At 41.6% G+C, this 26,397-nt stretch overlaps 2 protein-coding genes across 2 annotated transcripts; one reads left to right on the plus strand and one right to left on the minus strand.

Annotated features, from left to right (window-relative positions):
- Nucleotides 1-467: 467 nt before the first annotated feature.
- LOC148114844 (leukocyte elastase inhibitor-like) lies at nt 468-12,977 on the minus strand. The gene is made up of 6 exons (XM_087890741.1): nt 12,871-12,977; nt 11,487-11,664; nt 2,351-2,503; nt 1,785-1,867; nt 1,236-1,270; nt 468-652 (listed from the first exon to the last, which is right to left on the minus strand). The coding sequence occupies exons 1-6, from the start codon at nt 12,975-12,977 to the stop codon at nt 468-470; spliced, it is 741 nt and encodes a 246-aa protein (XP_087746867.1).
- A 2,655-nt stretch (nt 12,978-15,632) lies between these two features.
- LOC148114845 (leukocyte elastase inhibitor-like) lies at nt 15,633-24,917 on the plus strand. The gene is made up of 7 exons (XM_087888801.1): nt 15,633-15,745; nt 17,111-17,288; nt 19,508-19,645; nt 20,167-20,284; nt 20,638-20,780; nt 22,041-22,196; nt 24,276-24,917. Exons 1-7 carry the CDS (start codon nt 15,639-15,641, stop codon nt 24,678-24,680), a joined length of 1,245 nt encoding a protein of 414 aa, XP_087744927.1. The 5' UTR covers nt 15,633-15,638; the 3' UTR covers nt 24,681-24,917.
- The last annotated feature ends 1,480 nt before the right edge of the window (nt 24,918-26,397 follow it).

Genomic DNA, 26,397 nt, shown 5'->3' on the forward strand with positions numbered 1-26,397 from the left:
AAAAGAATCAAAGAAAAAAAAACCCAGGATTTTAGCTCCCTTTTAAGGACATTGGCTACAGAGCTAACCAATCAGGACACAGTATGATGCAATACAGGACTACAGCAGTCTTAAAGCTATAGTCATGGTCTATATATTGCCAACCCAACAAGTTAGGTAAAATCATTTCCTAACACATATATTAACAAATATATTCATTAAACACTCTGTAGTTTTTGCGGTTAATCACATAGAATTAGTGGGAATGGTGCTGCACTAAAAATCCCTGCGCAAAGTTTCAATGACAGAAAAGTCTGAATTGCTACACACAAAGCCTGAAGGACTTAAGATGACTGACTTTCATGATTCATCTATTTCCATGAAGATCAATAAAATGGAAGGAGTAAGTAATTTCTTTGATACAGGAATGTTTCAAATTAATTCCACACTTGCTTCAGATATATGCAAAATAACACAATTTAAAATATTCAGAATGTCTCTTTTACTCTGTTAATACAGTAAATGAATACCTTGTTAATCCAGAATGGCTTTTCCTCTGTGTAATTTTTGTTGAACTTATTTGCCCAGTTTCCCTTGAAATAGATCGCATTCACCAAAACCACTCTTGTAAGCGAATCAATTATTCCAGGGACAAGCAGATCCTGAATTTTTCCTTTGAAAGTTTTTTTTAAAAACTGCTTTAATTGACAGATTAGATTTATTATTTCTTAACATCACTCAGTCACCTTCTGTCTCTCTGTCTCTTTCTCTGTCTCTGTCTCCATCTCCGTCTTTGTCTCCGTCCCTCTGTCTCTCTGTCTCTCTCTCTTCATTTTAATTTAATTATTAGATTTCTCTCTTCAGGAGCTCAAGGCAATCACCCAGAGAGCTCCTCTGACTGAGGATGGAATGTAGCTTTGGCTTCCTCAGGGCCAGTCCAACCTCCATCCACCCATCCTCCCTCCCTTAACATTTATATAGTTGCCAATTTTATATCATTATTTAGTAAGGTTACCACACACATACAAGTTAAATAACAGGCAAGTTAAATAACAGAAATATGCTCAGATGTGTCCATCAATAAAACCAATAATATATTCATGGCTAGAATTTCATCTCAGGTTTGATGAGCTTCTATGTAGCAAATAATGGTTAACTATGGTGGGTTTGCCTGCCTTGTCTGTCTCTCTCACAGGCACATACAATATTGCATGTCTTACTTAATGCAGCTACTAATTAACTCTTATCAATCTCACCTGAGGTTTTTTCTTCTACCCAGGCATTTATATATTTTATTTATTTATTTGATTTATTTATTTATTTTTAATTTGATTTATATGCCGCCCTTCTCCGAAGACTCAGGGCGGCTTACAATGTGCTCAGCAATAGCCTTCATCCTTTTGTATATTTATACAAAGTCAGCTTATTGCCCCCACAACTGGGTCCTCAATTTACCTACCTTTGAAAGGATGGAAGGCTGAGTCAACCTTGAGCCTTGGCGAGATTCGAACCCTGCATTATTTGATTTTTATACCGCCCTTCTCCAGCGGTGAACAGCCAAGGTAAAAACATAGCATACAAAAATTAAAACAGTTTTAAAAATTTTAAATAATTTCGGCCCACAATTTAAAACAACCCAGTTAAAATTAATTTCAAATTAAAACCAAAGGATGGGATCACGCCAGCCCGGCTAGATGAAATAAGTGAGTTTTAAGGGCCCGACGAAAGTCCAGAGGTCCGGTATCATGCGTATCTCTGCGGGTAGATCGTTCCAGAGGGTGGGTGCCGCCACAGAGAACATATATCTTCTCGAATCTTCTGAAGCTTGTGTGAAGTTAAGTTTCTCCAGACCTGCATGGTAGAATCTCTGAGTGGATTCTATAAATGACTTAAGAAACAATGACATCTCAATAACAGAAGCAAATATAAAGAACACGAATTGATTTTGTCTCATTTTTCTATGAACTAATAATCTGGAAACATGATTTATTACACTCAATATTACCTAAAACCAGCTAATGCCATTGGATAGTTAATACAGCCTAGAAATTATCAGATATTAGGAACTATATGGAATTATCCTAGATAACGTAGTTTATTCAAAAATATATCTGGCAATTATGGGTCACATGGTTGTATTTATGACTTTTATTTGAAAGTTCTATATTTAGAAACATCCCACTGGATATTCCTGTAACATTCCCAGGAAAAGCAGTTACACTTTTAAATTCCCCCTCTAGATAACTCAATGAACCAAATAAAGCTACAGGAATATTTGGTACTTTATTAGAGCCAAACTGCAATTGCAATGAGATAGGCAAACATTAGAATAAACAGAGCATTTATGGTGGTTTCCAGCCAGATCTACAACATGTATGTAACTTATTGCAAGAAAATCATATGATGTTTCTCCAAAGAGCTGGTTGACTAGACTGAGGCTATAATTGGCACCTGGTTTGTTGATATCAGAAATAAGTTTCTCAAATCTTTGGTGAACCTCTCCATCTTTGGGTAGAGATAGCGCCTATAAGATGATATTTAGTTAGTCAAATTAAGTTTAATATCTATTCAAAATGTAATACCACAATAGCAGACTTTGGAAAACAGACACATTTCAATCTCTACATGTTTGGGGGGTAATTTTTTTGAAGTATTACCTGCAGATGTATAGCTTTTAAAGTTAATGGCTAATGAAAGCCAAACAGTATTGAGCCTAATTAATATTAGGGTAGTGCTTGAATCCCAAGCTTACAGAGGAGGCTGAATTTATTTTTTTTTTAAAAAAACCTTCCTTAAAGGGAGCTGATTCCTCACTGTTGCCCAGAAAACTGATATACTATGGGTGTCCATAAAGTTCCTAAAAGTTAAGCTTGACCTGACTTTACTGCACATGTTTGGAGTTCTCCATGTTTGAAAGTCCTAGTCTTTGATCTCCTTTGAAAATCAATTTGACTGACAAGCAAGAAAAATTGGGGATTTTCAGAAATGTTATTTTCCTGAAAAATTAGATTTCTAAATCACAAAGAGCAACCCCTCCATGTATAAAATATTTTTTTAAGAAGCAGAAGGAACGTTCTTGTTGTCAGGTTTCGGTGCTATCTTGAATAAACTTCATTCTCAAGCGCAAGCTGTCTAATGAAACATTTTATTTTTAAGCATAGCCGAATCCGACATTTCTGACTCAAATTTGCAGCCAAACTGGCCCCTCCTTCCAACCCCCTCCTCTTCCGCTCTCCAGCCCCCACGTCCCATTGGCCATCATACAGATCCATCTCTACATCCCGGCACGTTCTTTTCACAGGAATGCAGCCCCCACCCTCGTCTCCCAGGAAACCCTATCTGTATAAACAAAACTAGGTAAAAGTTCATCTCAGCAATAAATCAAGCTTCCGCTCTTTCTGCTTCAACTTGTTATGTCAGCGCTGGAAGAAAGCCTAATTTGGAACGCTGACATCCGGCCTCTCTCCCTTCACTTCTGCAACATCACCTATCCCATAGGGAAAACACAACAAGATTAGTCTCATCAGCCCCTCCCTGGCTGTGCACCCCCCCTCCCGGCTTTCCCGGGTGGTCTGCATGGAATTTTGCTATAAGGCGATCAGCTTGGATGTTTGCGCTCTTCACCCAGGAAGCCTCTGACAATGGGTAACCCTTCCATTTAATTAAGTACTGAAGGCGCCCCCTGTGCCATCTTGAATCAAGAATCTGCTGCACTTCGTAGTGCGTTTGGCCCCCAACAACCAGGGGCCCAGGAGGTTCATGTGGCGTTGGCCTTAAAGTAGACCCCACTACAGGTTTTAGAAGGCTACTGTGAAAAACGGGGTGAATTTTCCCCAAAAGCCGTGGCAACTGCAATTGCACTGTAACGGGGTTGATTATTTTTATTATAGGAAATGGTCCTATAAATTTTGGGCCCAATTTCCTGCTCGGGAGTCTAAGTCTCAAGTACTTGGTGGAGAGGTAAACTTTCTCTCCTAGCTGAAATGGTCTTTGGGGAGTTCGGTGCTTGTCTGCTTGGTCCTTATAAGATTGAGCCGCCTTTGCCAGCGCCCTCTTAACATTTTCCCACGTTTGTCTCAACATTGCCATCCAGTCGGTCAAACTGACTGAGGAAGGGGGCTCCCTCGGGTATTCTGGCATGGGAACAAAATCCATGCCACTCACTATTTTGAACGGGGTTAGCCCCGTGCTGCTGTGGACAGCATTATTATATGCAACCTCCGCAAAAGATAGGAGGTCTGCCCAATTGGACTGCTGGTAGTCGACGTAGCATCTTAAATACTGTTCTATCATAGCGTTCAGTCTTTCTGCCCCCCCATTGGTGCTCGGGTGAAATGCTGAGCTGAGCCCTTGGGATGAACCTATGGACCGTAGAAACTCCCTCCAGAACTTTGCTGTGAACTGGACCCCTCTGTCGGAAATGATTCTCCTGGGGACTCCATGTAGGCGGTAAATGTGTTTCAGGAACAGTTTGGATAACTGACGGGCTGAAGGCAGTCCACTACAAGGAATGAAGTGTGCCTGTTTGGAGAATAAGTCTATTACAGTCCAGATCACTGTATTTCCACTGCTCCTCGGTAGGTCTACTATAAAGTCCATTGCAATCTCCTCCCATGGTCTTGTTGGCTTGGCTACTGGTTGCAACAATCCAGGCGGGCACCCTGGCCTTGTCTTCATCGTGGCACAAATGGTGCAGCTTTTTACATAACTGTCTACGTCCTTTCTCATATGTGGCCACCAGAACTGCCTCCGTACTAGGTGCAGAGTCTTTAGGAACCCGAAGTGTCCTGCTGGTTTAACATCGTGGCTCCTCTTGAGAATCAGGATGCATAAACTCTGTGGGACATAGAGCTTTGTCCCCCTCCATGCTAGTTCATCTCTTTTTGTCAAGAGATGTTGATTGTCCCGATACCAGGGGTCTGTCAGTGTTTCATTTTTTAATTTTGCAGTTAAGTCACTTGCAAGTTGGCCTTGCTGGTCACGTCGTTGCCGTCTGGTGATCACTTGGGCCGCAGCTTGGGTGGAGGGGATGATGGCATTCACTACCTGCTCCCGCTCACTGTTGTATTGGGGCATCCGGGAGAGGGCATCAGCCAGGAAATTTCTCCCACCTGGGATGTGCTTAAGCTCGAAATTGAAACGATTGAAGTATTGTGCCCACCGCACTTGCCTGGGCGACAGTTTTCGTGGGGTTTTTAGGGCCTCTAGGTTTTTATGATCAGTCCAGACTTCAAATGGTTTCTGGCCTCCCTCTAGAAGGTGCCGCCAGGTCAACAAGGCCCACCTTACTGCAAACGCTTCCTTCTCCCACGCCGCCCATCGCCTCTCCGTATCAGTGAGTTTGCGGGAGGTGTAGGCGCAGGGTTGTAGATCCCCTTGGTTGTTCTTTTGGAGTAACACGGCTCCTACTGCCACATCACTTGCGTCTGCTTGGATGACAAAAGGCTGTTCTGGATCCGGGTGTTTTAAGACAGGTTCTTTCGCGAACAGTCCTTTTAGCGTCTCAAATGCCTGTTGGCAGGTCAGGTCCCACTGTAGGGGTTGTCCCGGGCGAGGTTTCATCGCTGGGCTTCCTGTCTTTAGGAGGTCTGTCAAAGGTTTGGCAATTTTCGCAAACGAGGGGATGAATTGTCTGTAGAAATTCGCAAAACCTAGAAAACTTTGCAGTTGTCTGCGGGTGCGAGGGGGCTGCCATTGTAGAACTGATTGGACCTTGGCTGGGTCCATCTCTATCCCCTCATTTGATACTCGGTAGCCCAGGTAGTCTAGCCGTGATTGGTGGAAATCGCATTTTGGCAGTTTGACATATAGGTTTGCCCGTAGCAGTTTTTCCAGTACTTGGCGGACGAGGGGTATATGTTCGTCTATGGTCTCCGTGTAGATAAGAATATCGTCCAGGTAGACGAGGACCCCTTTGTAAAGGTGTTCATGTAAGACTTCGTTTATTAACTGCATGAACACTGCCGGGGCTCCTTGCAATCCAAAAGGCATTACTTTAAACTGGAAACTACCCAGGGGGCAGTTGAATGCTGTTTTCCATTCATCTCCTGCCCTTATGCGTACTCGATAATAAGCTTCTCGAAGGTCTAGTTTGGTGAAAACCTTCCCTTTAGCTAGGTGGGCTAACATGTCTTTCATGAGGGGGAGGGGGTACAAGTTGTGTACGCAAACAGCATTGATACTTTGAAAGTCGACCACCAGTCTCATGGAGCCGTCCTTTTTCTCTTTAAACATGACCGGCGCCGCTACCCTTGGTTTCACTGGCTCAATAAATCCCCTTTGTAAGTTTTTGTCTATGTAGTCCCGCATTTCCTGCATTTCTCGGGGCGTCATTGCATACATTTTAGGTTTGGGTAGTTTCGCTCCTGGGATAATCTCGATGGCACAATCGGTCTCGCGGTGGGGGGGCAGAATGTCACACTCGGCCTCGCTGAATACCCCTGCAAGGTCTTGGTACTCCCTTGGGATCTGGTTTGTGTTACAAGCGGTGGTGGGTGCGGCTGCCAATTGTTTTGCTGCACCTTCTGGGAGGGGCCCTTGTGTTGGTGGTGTTTTCTTCTGTAGTGGAGGGCTGCTTTGGGGTTTCAGCGTGGGAGGGAATTCTTCTGGTCGGGGCGGCAGGGGTTGGGGCCCCTTTGCTATTCTCAGCCTGCGGGTTCCCTCTTGCCACCAAATGATTGGGCCCCATTTGTCGAGCCATGAGAGTCCCAATATGACTGGTTCTGTCATCTTGGGGGCTATTATGAAGCGGATCGTCTCCCAGTGATCTGCGAGTTCTAGTCTCACGGGTTCAGTCAAATGTGTGGCATACGTTCCTCCCACTAGGGACCCATCAACTTGCTCGAAGCGAATTGGTTGTTTGAGCTGTTTAGCTCGGATTCCCAATTTTAGAACTGTGGGTAGGTTGATTAGGCACCGTGTGCTACCCGAGTCTATTAGGGCTTGGAAAGTCTCTTGGGCCCCTGTTTTGGGGGCTGTTAGGCGTATGGGGAAAAGAAAAGGGTGGACGGGTCCACTCACCATCGGGTCATCCTCGCCTTCGTCTTCCGTGTCATAGGGTTCGGGGAACTGATCTCTCTCGTCTGGGATTCCTCTGGTTTCGGTCAGATGAGCGAAAAACTCAGGGATTTGGGGAGCTTCCTGCAGTACGTGGGTGACGCGCTTGGGCCCTCGTTCCGGCCGTGCTTTGGGTGGTGGATCGGGTCCCGGTCTAGGCGTTCCACATCTTGCTGCTATGTGGCCGCTTCCCCCACATCTGTAGCATTTCAGTGGGCTCCGTGGGGCAGTTGGTCTGTAGGAGGGCTGTGATGTAGGGGTTTCTTGTCTATTGAGTGGCCCCTGGACTGGTCGGCCTCTCTCCTTTCCCTCTGGTGGTTTTGACGTGTCACTCGCCCGCAGCCCTCTGTCGACTTTTATCGCTACCCGGAACCATTCAGCGAGTCGGTTTGGGATGTCACGATAGGCAGTCACTTGGGAAATTCTTTTATCTAGGCTTGTTCTAAAAAAATACACCAGCAATCGCTCTGGTAGAGGAGGCAGTGTCCCAATGACTCTCCTGAATTCACGGATATGCTCTCTGATAGGCTTCCCCCTCTGCATTAGGTTTCTGAGCTCGTCTTCCACATAGGGGTCCTCCTCCTCCTCCTCATAACGGGCTCTCAATAGTTGCAAGAACCCATCCGCATTTTGTAGCTGGGGGGCCCTGTATTTGTAGAGTGATGCTGACCACCTCTTTGCTTCTCCCTCCAGCCCTTCCGAGATAGCATTCACTAGGGCTCTGGGGAAAGGGTAGAGGTGTCCGAACCGCTCTATGTATATCTCAGCTGAATCGAGGAATTGGGCGAGGTTGTCTGGGTCACCATCGAATTTCCCTCTGAACTGGGGTGGTTCCTCCCTCTCTGCCCTCTCCTCTCTGTGCTGAGCTCTGGAGGGCCAGCCTTGGTGTTGGTAGTCCTCTGCCTCGTCTCTCATCGTGGGGTGGGGAGGTGCTGCCTTGTCTGGGCTTCGCTGCCATTCCCATCCCCAGCTCGCCCTTCCCAATTCACTTAGGGGTTTTTCTTTATCTTTTACCTTTGTATTTTCCAAGTTGGCTGGAATCACGACCGCTTCTGCTCCTCCTGTTTCTTGAAGCAGGCTTTCCTCCGAGAGCTTGGCTTCAGCCATAGTCCGTCCAACCAGATGTCTGGGAGGGAACGGGATGATTTAAACTCAGCCAGCCTGGATTTGGAGGAGAGTTTGGCTGTCTGTCAGGTTTCGGTGCTATCTTGAATAAACTTCATTCTCAAGCGCAAGCTGTCTAATGAAACATTTTATTTTTAAGCATAGCCGAATCCGACATTTCTGACTCAAATTTGCAGCCAAACTGGCCCCTCCTTCCAACCCCCTCCTCTTCCGCTCTCCAGCCCCCACGTCCCATTGGCCATCATACAGATCCATCTCTACATCCCGGCACGTTCTTTTCACAGGAATGCAGCCCCCACCCTCGTCTCCCAGGAAACCCTATCTGTATAAACAAAACTAGGTAAAAGTTCATCTCAGCAATAAATCAAGCTTCCGCTCTTTCTGCTTCAACTTGTTATGTCAGCGCTGGAAGAAAGCCTAATTTGGAACGCTGACACTTGTATTTGCTATAGGAGCCATCTTTAAAACATGTTTTGCCTTCTCTGTCACAATATTTGCTCTCTGAAACCATTTTGCCTCAGCAATTCAAGTTCCCCTGACCATGCCATCCTTCAAATGGGCCTTGAAGAGCTGACTTACTTACTTACTTACTTTATTTGATTTATATACTGCCCTACTCCCGAAGGACTCAGGACGGTGAACAGCCGAACAGTAAAAATACATAGATACACAATTTAAAAACAAAGTAAAATCGAATTAAACAATTTGGCCCAGACAGATTCGCACGGCCTCCAGGCACCGGGACATCACTTCAAGGGCATCGTTGGGGTCGTCCGGGGTGGAGATGTACAGCTGGGTGTCATCAGCATACTGGTGGTAGTTCACCCCGAAACCACGGATGATCTCGCCCAGTGGCTTCACATAAATGTTGAACAGGAGGGGCGAGAGGACTGACCCTTGAGGCACCCCACATATGAGGGGCCTCGGGGTCGACCTCTGCCCCCCCTGTCAACACAGACTGTGACCGGTCGGAGAGAAAGGAGGAGAACCACCGCAATACAGTGCCTCCCACCCTTAACTCTTCCAACCGGTGCAGCATGATACCATGGTTGATGGTATCAAAAGCCGCTGAGAGATCTAACAGGACCAGGACAGTGGAGCACCTCCTGTCCCGAGCCCTCCAGAGATTATCTACCAATGCGACCAATGCCGTTTCCACGCTGTACCCGGGCCTGAAGCCCAACTGGAACAGATCCAGATACGTCGTTTCATCCAGGTGCTGGGGGAACTGTTACGCAACCACACTCTCAACAACCTTCGCCACAAAGCGAAGGTTGGAGACCGGACGATAATTTACCAACATTGCCGGGTCCAGGGAAGGCTTCTTGAGGAGAGGCCTCACCACCACCTCTTTTAAGGCAGCGGGAAAGTCACCCTCACCCAAGGAAGCATTTATAATCCCCTGGAGCCAGCCTCGTGTCACCTCCCAGGAAGCCAGCACTAACCAGGAAGGACACAGGCCCAATAAACAAGTGGTCATGTTCAGTCTGCCCAGAATCCTGTCCACATCCTCAGGGGTCACAGGATCAAACTCATCCCAGATAACATTCTCAAGACCTGCCCCAGTCCCTCCCCCTGAGACTACCCAGTCGGAGTCCAAATCTTCCCGAATCTGAGTGATTTTGTCCTAAGATACTGAACAAAATCCTCGGCTCTATCCTCCAAGGGGTCCTCCCATGCTTCCTGGTGGAGCAGGGAGCGGGTCACCCTAAACAAGGTTGCTGGGCAGTTATCTGATGATGCAATAAGAGCAGCAAAATAACTACATTTTGCTGCTTTTATCGCCACTAGGTAATACCTAATATGAGATCTTACTAGTGTCCGGTCCAATTCAGAAAGACTGGCCCTCCAACTACTCGCTAGACATCTTTTCCAGTGCTTCAACTCCCTCAGCTCCTCAGTGAACCAAGGAGCCAAATGAGATCGGCGCCGGGTCAGACGCCACAAAGGCACGACCCGATCCAGAGCTCCAGCGGCTGCCCTATCCCAGGCGGCCACTAGGTCTCCAGTCGAGGCATGTGCCAGAGCCTCAGGAAATGGCCCAGCTCCATCTGGAACCTGTCAGTTTCCATCAGGTGTCTGGGGTGGAACCATCTTATTGGCTCCGCCTCCCTGCGGTGGGGTGCAGTGGTTCGAAGGTTGAGACGAAGGAGAGAGTGATCTGACAATGACAAGGGCTCGGTAACTATATCCCTTATCTCAAGATTACTCAACCATTGTCCAGAGACAAAAACCAGATCCAGCGTGTTTCCCCCCATGTGGGTAGGGCCATGAATTAACTGGGTCAGGTCCATAGCTGTCATGGAAGCCATGAACTCCCGAGCCACCTCAGACGCCTCAGCCATGGACGGCAGGTTGAAATCCCCCATGACCATAAGCCTAGTGGTATCAACGGCCACCACGACAATGACGTTGAGTAGCTCGGGCAGGGCTGCTGCCCGAGCTACTGATTTTGGGTTAATTGTGGTGAAATTGTGGTGAAATTGTCGGATCCACAAAAATGATTTTTCAAATCCTGAGACTTCAAGTTAAGGACTTTTGCCCGAAATAATACCATTTTCTAAGAGCCGTGGTGGTGCAGTAGTTAGAATGCAATACTGCAAGCCAACTCATGGCTCACTTCAGGAGTTCGATTCTGAATGGCTCAATGTTGACTCAGCCCTTCCATCCTTCTGAGGTTGGTAAAATGAGGACCCAGATTGTTGGGGGAAATATGCTGAATATTTCAGCATAAATTGCTGAAGAAAAAGAAAAGAAAAAGCAATTTTAAAGAAAATTGCTTAGAGAGGGCTGTAAAGCACTATGTACTATGTAGTAGTATATGAATATTTCCATAATCAGCAGTTGCCATAATGACCTTGAAGAAGTCAAGCACAGAGGGCTGAATCTCTATCAGACTTCCTATGCATGCTGTTTACATTCCAAGAAAATAGGAGCTGCTCCCATCCTCATGCAAACAGAATCCCAAATCTGGATGAGAATTGGGAGCAGAGTTAAAGAATCGCAATAAAAATGGCATCTGTTGTGCTTGATGCATTTTTCAAAAGCTAATCAAAAAGTTGGCAATCACCAACAAGTTGCTGGGAGGATCATTGGCATTAAACTTCTTGAAGAGGTTGAGGGCAAAAATGGTGTTTGCCGCAGAAAGGCTGTCCATGTTTTCGAGCATAGAAAACAAATTGCAGTTGCATGATTGCAAAATGGGCATTGTATAAACTTCATAAATAAATAAAATAGATGTTCTCATAATTGGCTAGCAAGAGTGGGACAAGATCACAGCCAACCCCCCCTTTTTTTTCTTTTTGATAAAATGTATCTTAATATACCTTTAACATCTGAGCTTCTGTGTTTTTTCTGGCACCCAACAAGACCATTAGCAGTGCAGAAGACAAACTCAAAGGAGAAAAAAACAAGTTTTGGGAAGAATCATTTGCACTAAGCTTCTTGAAGAGGTTGAGGGCAAAAATGGTGTTTGCCGCAGAAAGGCTGTCCATGATTTCGAGCCTGGAGAACAAATATAATATGATAAACCACAGATTAACGCCTAGATAATGAGATTACCAGAATGTCCCACCCATGTTCTACTTGATTGTTCTACTTGAACAATTATTCCACTTGCTTTAAGGAATGTGATTTACAGAACCTAGTGGACAAAATATAAGGGAACTATGAATCCCACTTCCAGATTCATATATATTTCCAAAAAAAATTTAAATTTTAATATTAATATTAATTTTTAAATATTAATTCCAAAAATAAGAACACCTACTGATTGTGAAAAGGAGGACACTGCTGTACACTCATGCTCATTTTCTATAGAGGCAGCTCTCATTTCCATGTGAGAAAGGAGGGGCAGGAGAAGCCAGGTGGACGCCAAATCTTATACAGTAACTAAAGCTACTGAATAAGGATAACTACAGATTCCTAAAGACAAAAGTTGAAGGTATGTAGAGAAATACAACTCGCTTATTCCCCCATGAAAGTGGTCTTTTTGTAGGCCCCCACTGCAAAAAACGGAAGGTCCAGAACAAAAATGTGATCTGAATTGAGATGAAACTGTAATATACATATACATATATACATATATAATATATATATGTATATTACATTAATGCACCACTATAGCCTAAATCACCATAACATATTAGATTACATATATTAGGTGCTGTAAATGCTAATTTGAAAAGAAAATTAGAAGAGAAGAGAGAAGTAGGCATCTTTCTAGTCAGACGATGCAACTCCTATCTGTGAACTCAGGTGAATCCCTGTTTCATAGCAACTCCGCTACAAATAGGCTGACTCAAGTATTCAGCACACAGGTATCCAGCAATCCTAAGCAATAGGAAGCAAACATCTTGCCAGCTTGTATCAGTCAGAGTAGAAAAGAAGTAACTTTATTAAGTTTTTCATCCTGCAGGATTTTGACCGGCGCTCCCCCATTCAATGCAACGATACAGCAGTCCTGTCAGGACACTGGGATGGAGAATCCCAACTAGGCAGCACGTCCTCACCTTATAGTTAGGTGTTTTCATGATGCCAAAGGCTCCAGTCAGCTCTATCAACAGGATATCTAAATATTTATACAACAACGTCCCAACCAAGGGAGCCACCACAAAGTGTCAAGCAGCCCTAAAGTGGGGTTATGTCAATCTCACCTTTGGCACCTACAGGGATTAGAACAAGACAGAGAGAAACATATAATGGTTTTACCTTGAAGAGGTAGTGTTCTGAACTGGTAGGGCAGTTACTGGAGCCATCTGGCTGGAGAGGAACACTGACAAAGCTGCAATAAGTCCTGGAAGAAGTAAAATGAACATTTTGGGGGGTACTGTCCTCCCTGGTTTGACTCAAGAGCCTCCAGGCACAAGGGCTCACCATGAGCGATGGAAATCACTGGTTAGAGAAGGAAGAGGCTAGAAGGGCAGGAGAGGAATCTGGATGTGGAGCAGTGGTGGGTTCGGCCCGGTTCTCCTGAGCCGGTAGCAGTGATGATATGATGTCACCGAACAGGTTCTGCCACCCCCCACACCTCCCCACCCACCTCTTGCACCCCCACCCACCCCCGGGTTATTCTTACCTTTTATTTGGCCCCACCCCCAATCTATTGCTGCCTCCTGAGTCCCAGCTGATGGCTAGAGGGGAAAAAACTGTTTAAACTCTTGCCAGGGGGCTTCAAAGGGCCACCCTACAGCTGATCAGTGTTAAAAGAAAACAAATGAGTAGACCGGTGCCTGCAAAAATACATGAGTAGATCAGTGCCTGCAAAAATAAATGGGTAGATTGGTACAGCTCTGCAAGCAGTTAAAAGCCTGGTAAACCAGTACCTCTGCTAAATCCTAAATAATTGTTACATGACCATCAAGCCACGCCCACAAAATAAGCCACGCCGACAGAACCGGTAATAAAAACATTTTCAACCCACCCCTGATGTGGAGAGGTGGATGTTCATGACTATCTCTTTAAACTTTCTGGGATGGCCTTTGGAACAGTCACAGTCTCACTTGGGGCTACACCATTGCAGCATAATTTCTAGCTGTCTTAATAAACCTACTCTTTAGTTTGCGGGAAGGCCAGCAGCTACTAATCATAATTTTATATATAAGTGGTTAAACTTAAAAAAATATCAAATTAAATTATTAATTTGGTTAATTATTAACTCCGGTGATAGAGCTGACTGGTGCCACACTGTCCAGAGACTAATAGTAAAGATATCCTCGCAAATTTTGACTAGTCTTGAAAATTTAAGCAGGATGAATCCTGGATGGAGACCACTGTAGGGATAGACTGAGATAAGAGAAAAACATCCTGGAAGAAGGCAGGATCGAAGCATTTGTACATTATGCCAAGGAAGCAAAATTGATCTTTCCTTCCAGAAGTTATTCTAACTTCCTAACTAGTTGTAGGTCTGGTGAAACTATTCTGGGTGTAGCAACCGCTGATTTAGTCTAAAGAGGGAACAGTGCAATCGATCTTGAAATAGTCTTTGCACATAGACCAGGGGTGACAAACATAATTTCATTGAGGGCCGCATCAGGGTTGTGATTGACCTTGGGGGGCCAGGCAGGTGTGGCCGACGGGTGAATGTGGCCAACTGGATGGGCGTGGCCAGCTTGATGCCACTCCACAAACTGCTGGCATGTTTCCTCTTTGCATTGGGTAGACTGGGAGAAAACGACATGGGCCAACCCCTTAAATTTTCCAGTAAGGTCCTCCAGGCCAGATCCGACCACATCACAGGCCTTGTGTTTGATGCCCCTGATATAGTTCATCATTTGTCCATATCCAAATATCTAAATTACTTCTGGCTTCCATTCTACCAAGAAATAGACTATAGGAACTGCTGCAATAACACTAACTTTGTTTTCCACAACTAGTTAGGGTTTTTTTTTTTAGAAAAGTGTATTAAGATTAAATGTTTGATTTATGAGAAGAAAAAAAAGTTATTCACTGTCTGATTTGACACAACCCTCTCATTGTGCCTTCAGACTTCAGTTTAGATTCTTCAATGCACTGAGTCCCATGTTCTGAGCTTCTACATCATGGGGGTCAAACTCATGGCGTCACATTGCTGACATGTGATGTTTTATGACATTTTTTCCAGGAGCTGGGATGGGTGTGGCCTGTGAACAACGCATCCAGCCCATAGGCCACCAGTTTTACACCCCTACTCAACATGTTATGCAGGAAACTAGAGGAGGAAAATGCATAAAGTACATTTGGTACCCTGAGTTATTTATAAAAAATAATAAAGGCGGAATAAAAATAATAAAATAATATACCCTAATACGGGTGAAATGCTCCTGGTTCGAACTGGATCGCCTGATCCGGTAGCGATGGGTGGGTGGTTCGGAGAACCAGTAGCAAAAATCCCTGAGCGCCCCCCCCCACCATGCCCAGCTGAGCCGCACGATCATCAGAGGCTTTTTTTTTTTTACTTTTAAAAGCATTTTTTCTACAAACTCTTCCGCAGAAAAAAATGCTTTTAAAAGTAAAAAAAAAAAGCCTCTGATGATCGCGCGGTTCAGCTAGGATTGTCAGAGGCTTTTCAAAGCATTTTTTTCTGCAACCACTTTGGCTGAAGAGGTGGTAAAAAAAATGCTCTGAAAAGCATCTGACAATCCCAGCTGTGTTGCCTGATCGGCGGAGATGCTTTTCAAAGCATTTTTTTCTGCAAGATTAGTCAAAATTTGCTAAGATACCTTTACTGTTAGTCTCTGGACAATATGGCACCAGTCAGCTCTCTCACCAGAGTTAATAATTAACCAATGGTGTAGCCCCAAGTGAGACTGTGACTGTTCAAAAGGCCACTCCCAGAATGTTTAAAGAGATAGTCAGGAACATCCACATCTCCACATCCAGATTCCTCTCCTGCCCTTCTAGCCTCTTCCTTCTTCTCTAACCAGTGATTTCCATCGCTCATGGTGAGCCCTTGTGCCTGGAGGCTCTTGAGTCAAACCAGGGAGGACATTACCCCCAAAATGTTCATTTTACTTCTTCCAGGACTTATTGCAGCTTGGTCAGTGTTCCTCTCCAGCCAGATGTCTCCAGTAACTGCCCTACCAGTTCAGAACACTACCTCTTCAAGGTAAAATCATTGTATGATTCTCTCTGTCTTGTTCTAATCCCTGTAGGTACCACAGGTGAGATTGACATAGCCCCACTTTAGGGTTGCTTGACGCTTTGTGGTGGCTCCCTTGGTTGGGACATTGTTGTGTAAATACTGAGATGTTCTGGTGATAGAGCTAACTGGTGCCTTTGGCATCATGAAAACACCTAACTATAAGGTGACAACGTGCTGCCTAGTTGGGATTGTCCATCCCAGTGTCCTGACAGGACTGCTGTATCGTTGCATTGAATGGGAGGAGCGTTCCCCACCCCATAATCCTGCAGGATGAAAAACTTAATAAAGTTACTACTTTCCTACTCTGACTGATACAAGCAGGCAAGATGTTTGCTTCCTATTGCTTAGGATTGCGGGATACCTGTTTGCTAAATACTTGAGTCAGCCTATTTGTAGTAGAGTTGCTATGAAACAGGGATTCACCTGAGTTCATAGGTAGGAGTTGCATCGTCTGATTAGAAAGATGCCTACTTCTCTCTTCTCTTCTAATTTTCTTTTCAAATTAGCATTTACAGCACCTAATATATGTAATCTAATATGTTATGGTGATTTAGGCTATACTGATGCATTAATGTAATATACATACATATATATATATATATATATATATATATATATATATATATATATATATATATATATATAAAGCTTGTCTATGTGAAAGAAGGGGAAGGTTCTTAAATAATGTTTGGTATTATTTATTAGTCCTTATTCATCAATTATTTAATATTAGCATTGATAGCTTTTAATTAAATTTAACTTAATTGCAGTTTTATCTCAACTCAGATCACATTTTTGATCTGGGCCTTCCATTTTTTGCAGTGGGGGCCTACAAAAAGACCACTTCCATGGGGGAATAAGCAAATCATATTTCTCTGCATACCTTCAACTTTTGTCTTTGGGAATCTGTAGTTATCCTTATTCAGTAGCTTTAGTTATTGTATGGCGTCCACCTGGCTTTTCCTGCGCCTCCTTCCACACATGGAAATGTGTGCCTCTATAGAAAATGAGCATGACTGTACAGCAGTGTCCTCCTTTTCACAATCAGCAGGTGTTCTTATTTTTGGAATTAATATTTAATAGTTAATATTAACTTTAATATTAAAATTAATTTTGGGGGGGGGGAATTTTTGCAATTATGAATGAATCTGGAAGTGGGGTTCATAGTTCCCTTATATTTTGTCCACTAGGTTCTGTAAATCACGTTCCTTAAAGCAAGTAGAATAATTGTTCAAGTAGAACAATCAAGTAGAACATGGGTGGGATGTTTTGGTCATCTCATTATCTAGGCGTTAATCTGTGGTTTATCATATTATATTTGTTCTCCAGGCTCGAAATCATGGACAGCCTTTCTGCGACAAACACCATTTTTGCCCTCAACCTCTTCAAGAAGCTTAGTGCAAATGATTCTTCCCAAAACTTGTTTTTTTCTCCTTTGAGTTTGTCTTCTGCACTGCTAATGGTCTTGTTGGGTGCCAGAAATAACACAGAAGCACAGATATTAAAGGTATATTAAGATAGATTTTATCGTTGGCTGTGATCTTGTCCTCACCCTTGCTAGTAAATTATGAGAACATCTATTTTATTTATTTATGAAGTTATACAATGCCCATTTTGCAATCATGCAACTGTGGGTAGGACAAGAAGCAACAGGTGGAAACTAATCAAGGAGAGAAACAACCTCGAACTAAGGAAAAAATTCCTGACAGTTAGAACAATTAATCAGTGGAACAACTTGCCTCCAGAAGTTGTGAATGCTCTAAAACTGGAAGTTTTTAAGAAGATGTTGGATAACCATTTGTCTGAAGTGGTATAGGGTTTCTTGCCTGAGCAAGGGGTTGGACTAGAAGATCTCTAAGGTCCCTTCCAACTCTGTTATTCTTTCTATTCTATTAACTGTGGGTGGCTAATATATCATCTGGTCTAAAAAGTTCCAAATACACCTATTACCTCAACCTGGCTGCCCTCCTAAGGTGATGCTGTTCGTGCAATTGCCAATTTTCTGATTAGCTTTTGAAAAATGCAGCAAGCACAAGAGATGCCATTAAAGATTCTTTAATTCTGTTCCCAATTCTCATCCAGATTTGGGTTCTGTTTGCATGAGGATGTGAGCAGCACCTATTTGCTTGGAATGTAAACAGCATGCATAGGAAGTCTGATGGGGATTCAGCCGCCTGTGCTTGACTTCTTCAAAGATATTATAGCAATTGTTGATTATGAAAATATCAATAGCAATAGTACTAAGATTTATATACTACTACATAGTGCTTTACAGCCCTCTCTAAGCAGTTTACAGAGTCAGCATATTTCCACCAACAATCTGGGTCCTCATTTTACCAACCTCAGAAGGATGGAAGACTGAGTCAACTTTCAGCCATTCAGAATCCAACTCCTGAAGTGAGCTGTGAGTTGGCCTGCAGACTGCATTCTAACTACTACGCCACCAGGGCTCTTAGAAAATGGTATTATTTCAGGCAAAAGTCCTTAACCTGAAGTCCCAGGATTTGAAAAATCATTTTTGTGGATCCTAGAGATACCTTTCATCACAATTAACTCAAAATCACCTTCAAGTCAGCTCTTCAAGGCCCATTTGAAGGATGGGATGGTCAGGGGAACTTGAATCTCTGAGGCAAAATGGTTTGAGAGAGCAAATATTGTGACAGAGAAGGCAAAATATGTTTTAAGAAGGCTCCTATAGCAAATACAAGAACGTTCCTTCTGCTTCTTAAAAAAATATTTTACACATGGAGGGGTTGCTCTTTGTGATTTAGAAATCTATTTTTCCAGGAAAGGAACATTTCTGAAAATCCCCAATTTCTCTTGCTTGTCAGTCAAATTGATTTTCAAAGGAGATCAATGACTAGGACTTTCAAACATGGAGTCCAAACATGTACAGTAAAGTCAGGTCTCGTTGTTTACTAAGCAGTTTACAGAGTCAGCATATTGCCCCCCACAATCTGGGTCTTCATTTTACCAACCGCAGGAGGATGGAAGGTTGAGTCAACATTGAGCCATTCAGAATCAAACTCGTGATGTGAGCAATGAGTTCGCCTGCAATATTGCATTCTAACTACTATGCCACCATGGCTCGTAGCAAATGGTATTACTTTGGACAAAAGTCCTTAACTTGTAGTCCCAGGGTTTGAAAAACCATTTTTGTGGATCCTAGAGATACCCTTTACTACAATTACCCCCAGATCAGGACAATTTAATGATATGCTGTGGTAGGAAAAACATGCTACTTCCAGTTTAAGTCCTAAAATTGACTTCATTTTCTTTTAAATAAAAGGAAATCTGAACTTGGGGAATGGAAAGATGGACTAGGACTTTCAAACATGGAATAGTCCAAACATGTGCAGGAAAGTCAGGTCAAGCTTAAATTTTAGGAACTTTATGGACACCCGTACTATATCAATTTCCTGGGCAACAGTGAGGAATCAGTTGCCTTTAAGGAAGGGTTTTTTAAAAAAAAAAAAAAACAATCAGCCACCTCTGTAAGCTTGGGGTTCAAGCACTACCCAAATATTAACTAGGCCCAATAGTGTTTGGCTTTCATTAGCCATTAACTTTAAAAGCTATACATCTGCAGGTAGTCCTTTTAATAATCTACCTCCAAAATATATAGAGATCATTTGAAATATGTATGTTTTCCAAGGTCTGCTATTGTGGTATTACATTTTGAATTAATGTTAAACTTAATTTGATTAAGCATATGTCATCTTATAGGCGCTCTCTGTACCCAACGATGGAGAGGTTCACCAAAGATTTGAGAAACTTATTGCTGATATCAACAAACCAGGTGCCAATTATAGCCTCTGTCTAGTCAACCAGCTCTTTGGAGAAACATCATATGATTTTCTTCCAGTAAGTTACATACATGTTGGAGAACTGGCTGGAAACAACCATAAATGCTCTGTTTGTTCTAATGTTTGCCTATCTCATTGCAATTGCAGTTTGGCTCTGATAAAGTACCAAATATTCCTGTAGCTTTATTTGGTTCATTGAATTATCTAGAGAGGAAATTTAAAAGTCTAGCTGCTTTTACTGGGAATGTTACAGGAATACACAAGAGGCTGTTCCTAAATATAGAACTTTCAAATAAAAGTCATAAATAGAACCACGTTACCCATAATTGTCAGATATATTTTGAATAAACTATGTTAATTTAGGATAATTCCATATACTTCCTAATATCTGATATACTTTCTCTAGGCTGCCCTATGGCATTGATTGGTTTTAGGTAATATTCAGTGTAATAAATAATTACACTGTAATTATTGTTGTAATAAATAATTTCCAGATTGTTAGATCAAAGAAAAATGAGACAAAATCAATTCTTGTTCTTTAAATTTGCTTCTGTTGTTGAGATGTCATTGTTTCTTAAGTCATTTATAGAAACCACTCAGAGATTCTACCATGCAGGTCTGGAGAAACTTAACTTCACACAAGCTTCAGAAGATTCAAGAAGACATATAAATGCCTGGGTAGAAGAAAAAACATCAGGTGAGAATGATAATAAGAGTTAATTAGTAGCTGCATTAAGTAAGCTATGCAATATTGTGTGGGCCTGTGAGAGAGACAGACAAGGCAGGCAAACCCACCATAGTTAACCATTACTTGCTACATAGAAGCTCATCAAACCTGAGATGAAATTCTAGCCATAAATAGATTATTGGTTTTATTGATAGACACATCTGAGCATATTTCCATTATTTAACTTGCCTGCTGTTTAACTTGTATGTGTGTAATAATCTTACTAAATAATGATATAAGATGTGCAACTAAAATAATAAATAATAAACCTTATCCGTCAATTAAAACAGTTTTTTTAAAAAAAAAAAAAAAACCTTTCAAAGGTAAAATTCAGGATCTGCTTGTCCCTGGAATAATTGATTCGCTTACAAAACTGGTTTTGGTGAACGCTATCTATTTCAAGGGAAACTGGGCAAGTAAGTTCAACAAAAATTACACAGAGGAAAAGCCATTCTGGATTAACAAGGTATTCATTTATAAACAGACTAAAAGAGACATTCTGAATATTTTTAAGTGTGTTATTTTGCATATATCTGAAGCAAGTGTGGAATTAATTTGAAAAATTCCTGTAGCAAAGAAATTGCTTACTCCTTCCATTTTATTGATCTTCGTAGAAATGGATGAATCATGAAGATCAGTCATCTTAAATCCTTCAGGCTTTGTGTGTAGCTATTCAGACTTTTCTCTCATTGAAACTTTGCGCAGGGATTTTGAGTGCAGCACCACTCCCACTAATTCTATGTGATTAGCTGCAATAACTATGGAGTGTTTAGTGAATATAGTTGCTGAGAATGTGGATCTATTATGTATTATCACCTGGACATACTTGATGGAGGAGGAATAGGCAAAATATGTTTCTATGTTGCTCTCCACAAGCAAGCCTAGTTTTGATATTATAAAATTCTGTTCATTTGAGAAAACTGCTGATTAAAACCACTGACCTGTGTTTCATTCAGTGGTGGGTTCCTCCCGGTTCAGTCCGGTTCGGCCGAACCGGTAGCGGTGACGATATGATGTCACCGAACCGGTTCTCCCCCCCCCGCCCTCCCTCCCCCCGCCCCTACCCACCCCCCCGCCCCTACCCACCCATGTTATTCTTACCTTTTATTTGGTCCCACCCCCAATCTATTGCTGCCTCCTGAGTCCCAGCTGATGACTAGAGGAAAAAAAACTGTTTAAACTCTTGCTGCGGGCTTCAAAGGGCTGTCCTACAGCTGATCAGTGTTAAAAGCAAACAAATGAGTCGGATCGTAAGTGCGATGACTTGGTCGTAAGTTGGAGGACCTTCCAGAAATGACTCTGACCAGCTAGCCACACCCACCTAGTCACATGACCTCCAAGCCACAACCACAAAATAAGCCACGCCCACAGAACCAGTAGTAAAAAAATTTAGAACCCACCCCTGGTTTCATTCCATTGTTTTGCTCACAGAATTGATAGTTCATTTTCCTAAAGATCATAATCTTTGTTTGTTTTTTTAAATCTAATCCTTAATATTCTAAAATTATTCAAATTCTGTGAAAAGTAAATGATCACTATGTATAAAGACTGGAAAATCTTGTGGATTGCTGAGACATGATAAATTGTCATATAAATCATCAGTTTGTCTTAAGCAAAAGATGAAAGATTTAAGCAGAGGGGAAAAAAACCCTAAGGATAAATACATGGTAGAATTATTTGCATTTATTTGAATGATTTCTTCTAAATACATTTTCCCCACTTGTAGAAAGAAAAGAAAACAGTGCAGATGATGTTCAGGAAAGGAGAATACAACATGGCCCACATATCGGCCTGTCGGATTTCCATTCTTGAGCTTCCATACAATAATGATTACTTGAGCATGATCATTCTGCTCCCTGATGAGATTACTGGATTGGAAAAGGTGAGTTTTTCTTTCATGAAACAGAGTTTAAACCCTTGTCCATCTCTGGTACTAGCTGTATGCTGTCCTTTTTAATATTGAAGCTTGGCTTTCTGCCATTATAGTTAGTACTATTGGGCTGACTTGTACTTTCCCTTATTTTGAAAATATGCAAAAAAAAAGAGTCTAAAAAACACCAGCGAATGCATTTATATTTCAAAGTATTGTATACAAAGGGGGATTCCATCTGTACCTGATGTGTACAAGGCAATTGATAAGGTTGTCAATAACATACAGTATTTCTTCTGATATTATTGAGATGCAAGGGATTCAATTTTTGATTCTTCAATTTATACTGTTTCATGTTGAAACAGCTACCAAGGTTCATGTCTTGAAGGAAAGAATAAACAAGTTCATATAGCTGAGGTATTTTTGTGTGTGGATATCAGGGGTGGGTTCTACTTACCTTTACTACCGGTTTACAATAGAGCCGTCCACACGCGTTTGCTTCGCATGTGCAGAAGCGTTCTGATGATGTCGGGGTTGGTTCTATAGAACCGGTGCGAACCAGGGGCAACCCACCACTGGTGGGTATGTGCCTTCAACTAAGGTTTCGCTTCTGTCAACTGTCTGGAGAAATTCAAGTAGTTTATTTGGCAACATTTTCAGAAGTTGTTTGCCCTTGCCTGCTTCCTAGGGCTAAGAGAGTGTGACTGGCCCCAAATCACCAAATCTCATAATTCAGATCAAAGTGATGATTTATAATCCAGTGCTTTTAATTGCTACACCAAACTAGGTCTCGTTGTTTACTTTTCTTTTAGAATTCCTTTTAGCTTTTAGCATAATTGTAAATTATTGGGTTTCCTGGAATAAAAATTGGTATAAAATTTAATACAAACATGAATAAATTATAAAAATATTTCTTGTCAGCACACGGGTTTTCTCTAAAACAATTTATATATATTTGTCTGGGCTGCTGGGTAAACAATTCTAGAACTACTGCAGCGGTGTCAAACTGGATTTCTTCGAGGGCCAGATCAGCATTGTAGTCTCCTCCAAGTGCCAGCTGGGAGTGGGGAGGGAGAAGGCAGGATGGACGACTCCTGCAGCATCCTGCCAACCAAAACAGGTTGTGGGCACTCCATTTTGGCTGCCAGAGGCACCATGGGCCAGTTCTTTGCTATTTCCAGGTGGGCTCGGTGTGCCAGATTTAAACACCAGATCCGACCAAGGGCTTTGAGTTTGACACCCCTAAACTACTGACTCTGCCAGGTGGATCTGGCGTATATTTCACATGTTTGGTCATAATCTATTGAGTTAGAAATTGATGTACTTTGAATATAAAGCTATGTTTATATTCCTACTTTTTCTCCTGGTTCTAAGACCTACATTTATGACTTTCAGAATTTTTCAGTCATTGTGAACACCTGCATCATACTTGTGTTAGTATCAGGATAGGTCATAGTGTCATATAACTAGAAATTTCTTTCTCCTTTAATGCTTTTCATTTTTTTAATTGCATAATTGTAAATTATTGGGTTTTCTGGAATAAAAATTGGTATAAATTTTTAATACAAACCTGAATAAATTGTAAAAATATTTATTATCAGCATGTGAGTTTTCTCTGATGTAATATATATATATATATATATATATATATATATATATATATATATATATGTATGTATGTATGTATGTATGTATGTATGTATGTATGTATACGTATATGTATATATATTTGTCTGGGCTGTTGGATAAACAATTCAAGAACTAGTGATTCTGCCAGGTGGATCTGGTTATATTCTACATGTTATTTAAAGAATGTAATTGAGTTAGAAATGAATGTACTTTGAATAGACAGTAAAGTTACACTTATATTCCTACTTTTTTCTCCTGGGTCCAAGGTCTACACTATTTTTGTGACTTAATTATCTTTCCTAATGTTCTAGGAAATAAAAGAATTTGCAACTGTTTGTAAGATTTAAGAATTTTTCTGTCATTGTGAGCCCCTGCATCATACTTGTGTCAGTATCAGGATGAGTCATAGTGTCACGTAACTAGGAATTTTTTTCTCCTTTAATGCTTTTCATCTTATTTTAGCTGGAGAGAAAAATTACATATAAGAAACTCATGGACTGGATCAATCCAGAGAGAATGTTCCCAAGAGAAATTGATCTCTCCTTTCCCAAATTTAAATTGGAAGAAAAATATGACCTGAAGCCGGTTCTGAGAAGCATGGGAATGACGGATGCATTTGATGAGGACAAGGCAGACTTCTCTGGAATGTCAACTAACAATGATTTAGTCATATCTGAAGTTGTTCACAAATCATTCATAGAAGTCAATGAAGAAGGGACTGAGGCAGCTGCTGCCACTGGAATAACCTTTGGATTTTTCAGTGCAAGGTTGCCATTAAATGTCATAGTTGACCATCCATTCCTCTTTTTGATTAAGCTGCGATCTACAAACAGCATCCTGTTCCTTGGTAGGTATAGTTCTCCATAATAGGTGCATCCAGCATATTTTGGTACAATGGCTTAATTCCTTAATTCCCTTAATTCCTCATCAGATTTGTTTAAAACATGTAGTACTGAACTTTCACTATCACACTTACTGGATTTTAATTCTTTCTTTCCAGGATAGAATCATTTCTAATCAATTCAATAAAATAAGATTTTAGTACAAGTGTTCTGACTGGTAGATGAATCCTGCAAAATTGCTTTGTTTATAGGAATGTGGGCAATGGGGAAATAGTTGCTAAGCATGAATCAAAGTATTACATCACAGATGTAACTATGTATTTGCCCAGTATCCATATCCATGTGATGATACAAGTGCAGTCAGCTCAGCTTCCATTGTGACATCATGTTTTGTTATTTGAATGATGTCATGGCTAGCTGTAGTTGCCTCTGCTTTGCTTATAATAGCAACTGTTAGAATGATCATACATATTTTTGTGATCATCATTTAATCAAGCAATTTGATTCTATGCTACTCAAATATTTACAAATGATATTTACCTTATATAATTCTTATTTTCCTGCAGTCTTTCATGTAATCAATATTGAAATAAAAGAGCATTTGATTATGTTGCTTCCAAATTTATTTAACACTTGGTATGGTGATAAGACTCTTTACATCACAGGTCCCCAATCCCTGGTCCGTGGCCCTATACCAGTCCATGGTCTGTTGGGAACTGGACCATGCAAGTGTCAGATGAGCATGCAAAGCTTCATTTGCATATGCACAGAATTAGATTGAGTGCACAAAGCCTTCTGCTCCCCCACTGCCGCCGATCCATGTAGACAAAAAGTGGGGACCACTGGTTTATATTATTCAATCGCATATCACTGACACTCATCAGTTATGCCCAAATTGCATTTCAACTAGTCCTTGACTTTAATTGAGCCCAGAATTACAGTCTTAAGTTGCAATATTATGTGACCAGATTTAGTGCTATGATCATTATAATGATGGTCTTTAAGTGAACATGCAGTTGTTAAGGAAATCCCTTTTCACCAATGGGCATTTTTTGCTAGAAACTGGAAGTGAAACCTGGAAACTGGCAAAAAAATTCTGGTCATGGCACCATTCGCCATAAAAGTGAATCAGTGGCCAGGTGCCCAAAATACAATCACATAATCACAAGATGTGTGCCAAGGTAGCTTAACTCTGAGACGACATCATAAGTAACCTCTGGGGTGGACTGTTGTAACTTCGTTAAGTGGCCAGTTGGAAGACAATGATGACCTGTAAGATAAAAAATTATTCATTGAATTAACAGCATGGAATGGATATCCATTTGAGCCAAGTGTCCACTTGATTAAATTCATTATTTTGATATTGAAAGTGGTTAGGTGGATAAAAAGGCTGGTGGGTATTGCCTCCCCTCTCTCTCCATCACAGCTATCTATCAAATCTTCTAAATGCACAAACTTAAAAAAAAAAAACCCTATTAGAAATTGTGAATAAATGAATACAGCCAAAGGGCAACCAATAAGCACTATGCATCCAGTTAACAGAATAAAATGTAGTAGAAGAACCAGTAATGTAAAAGTAATGAGACATTGTACAGTACTAGCACTGTGAGAAATAGATTATCACTTCTGCTGGTTACATTTTCAATCAATTTATTACAGTCTTAGACCAGAGACCAGAAGAAATAAAAACGCTCAGTAAATATACAATTAAAAATTCTAGGATAAAATAATAAATAACAACT

This window comes from Pantherophis guttatus, chromosome 3, assembly GCF_059756535.1.
Source record: "Pantherophis guttatus breed Tessera chromosome 3, ASM5975653v1, whole genome shotgun sequence".
NCBI lineage: Eukaryota > Metazoa > Chordata > Lepidosauria > Squamata > Colubridae > Pantherophis > Pantherophis guttatus.

Coding starts and splice junctions, on each gene's coding strand:
- LOC148114844 (XM_087890741.1), bottom strand. CDS start 12,977: ATGTTCATTTTACTTCTTCCAGGACTTATTGCAGCTTTGTCAGTGTTC. Junction 1,271..1,784: donor GCTTCAGAAGATTCGAGAAG/ATATATGTTCTC, acceptor TAAATAAATAAA/ATATATAAATGCCTGGGTAG. Junction 653..1,235: donor GGTAGAAGAAAAAACCTCAG/GTGAGATTGATA, acceptor AAACTTTCAAAG/GAAAAATTCAGGATCTGCTT.
- LOC148114845 (XM_087888801.1), top strand. CDS start 15,639: ATGTTCATTTTACTTCTTCCAGGACTTATTGCAGCTTGGTCAGTGTTC. Junction 19,646..20,166: donor CATCATATGATTTTCTTCCA/GTAAGTTACATA, acceptor TTGTTTCTTAAG/TCATTTATAGAAACCACTCA. Junction 22,197..24,275: donor AGATTACTGGATTGGAAAAG/GTGAGTTTTTCT, acceptor ATCTTATTTTAG/CTGGAGAGAAAAATTACATA.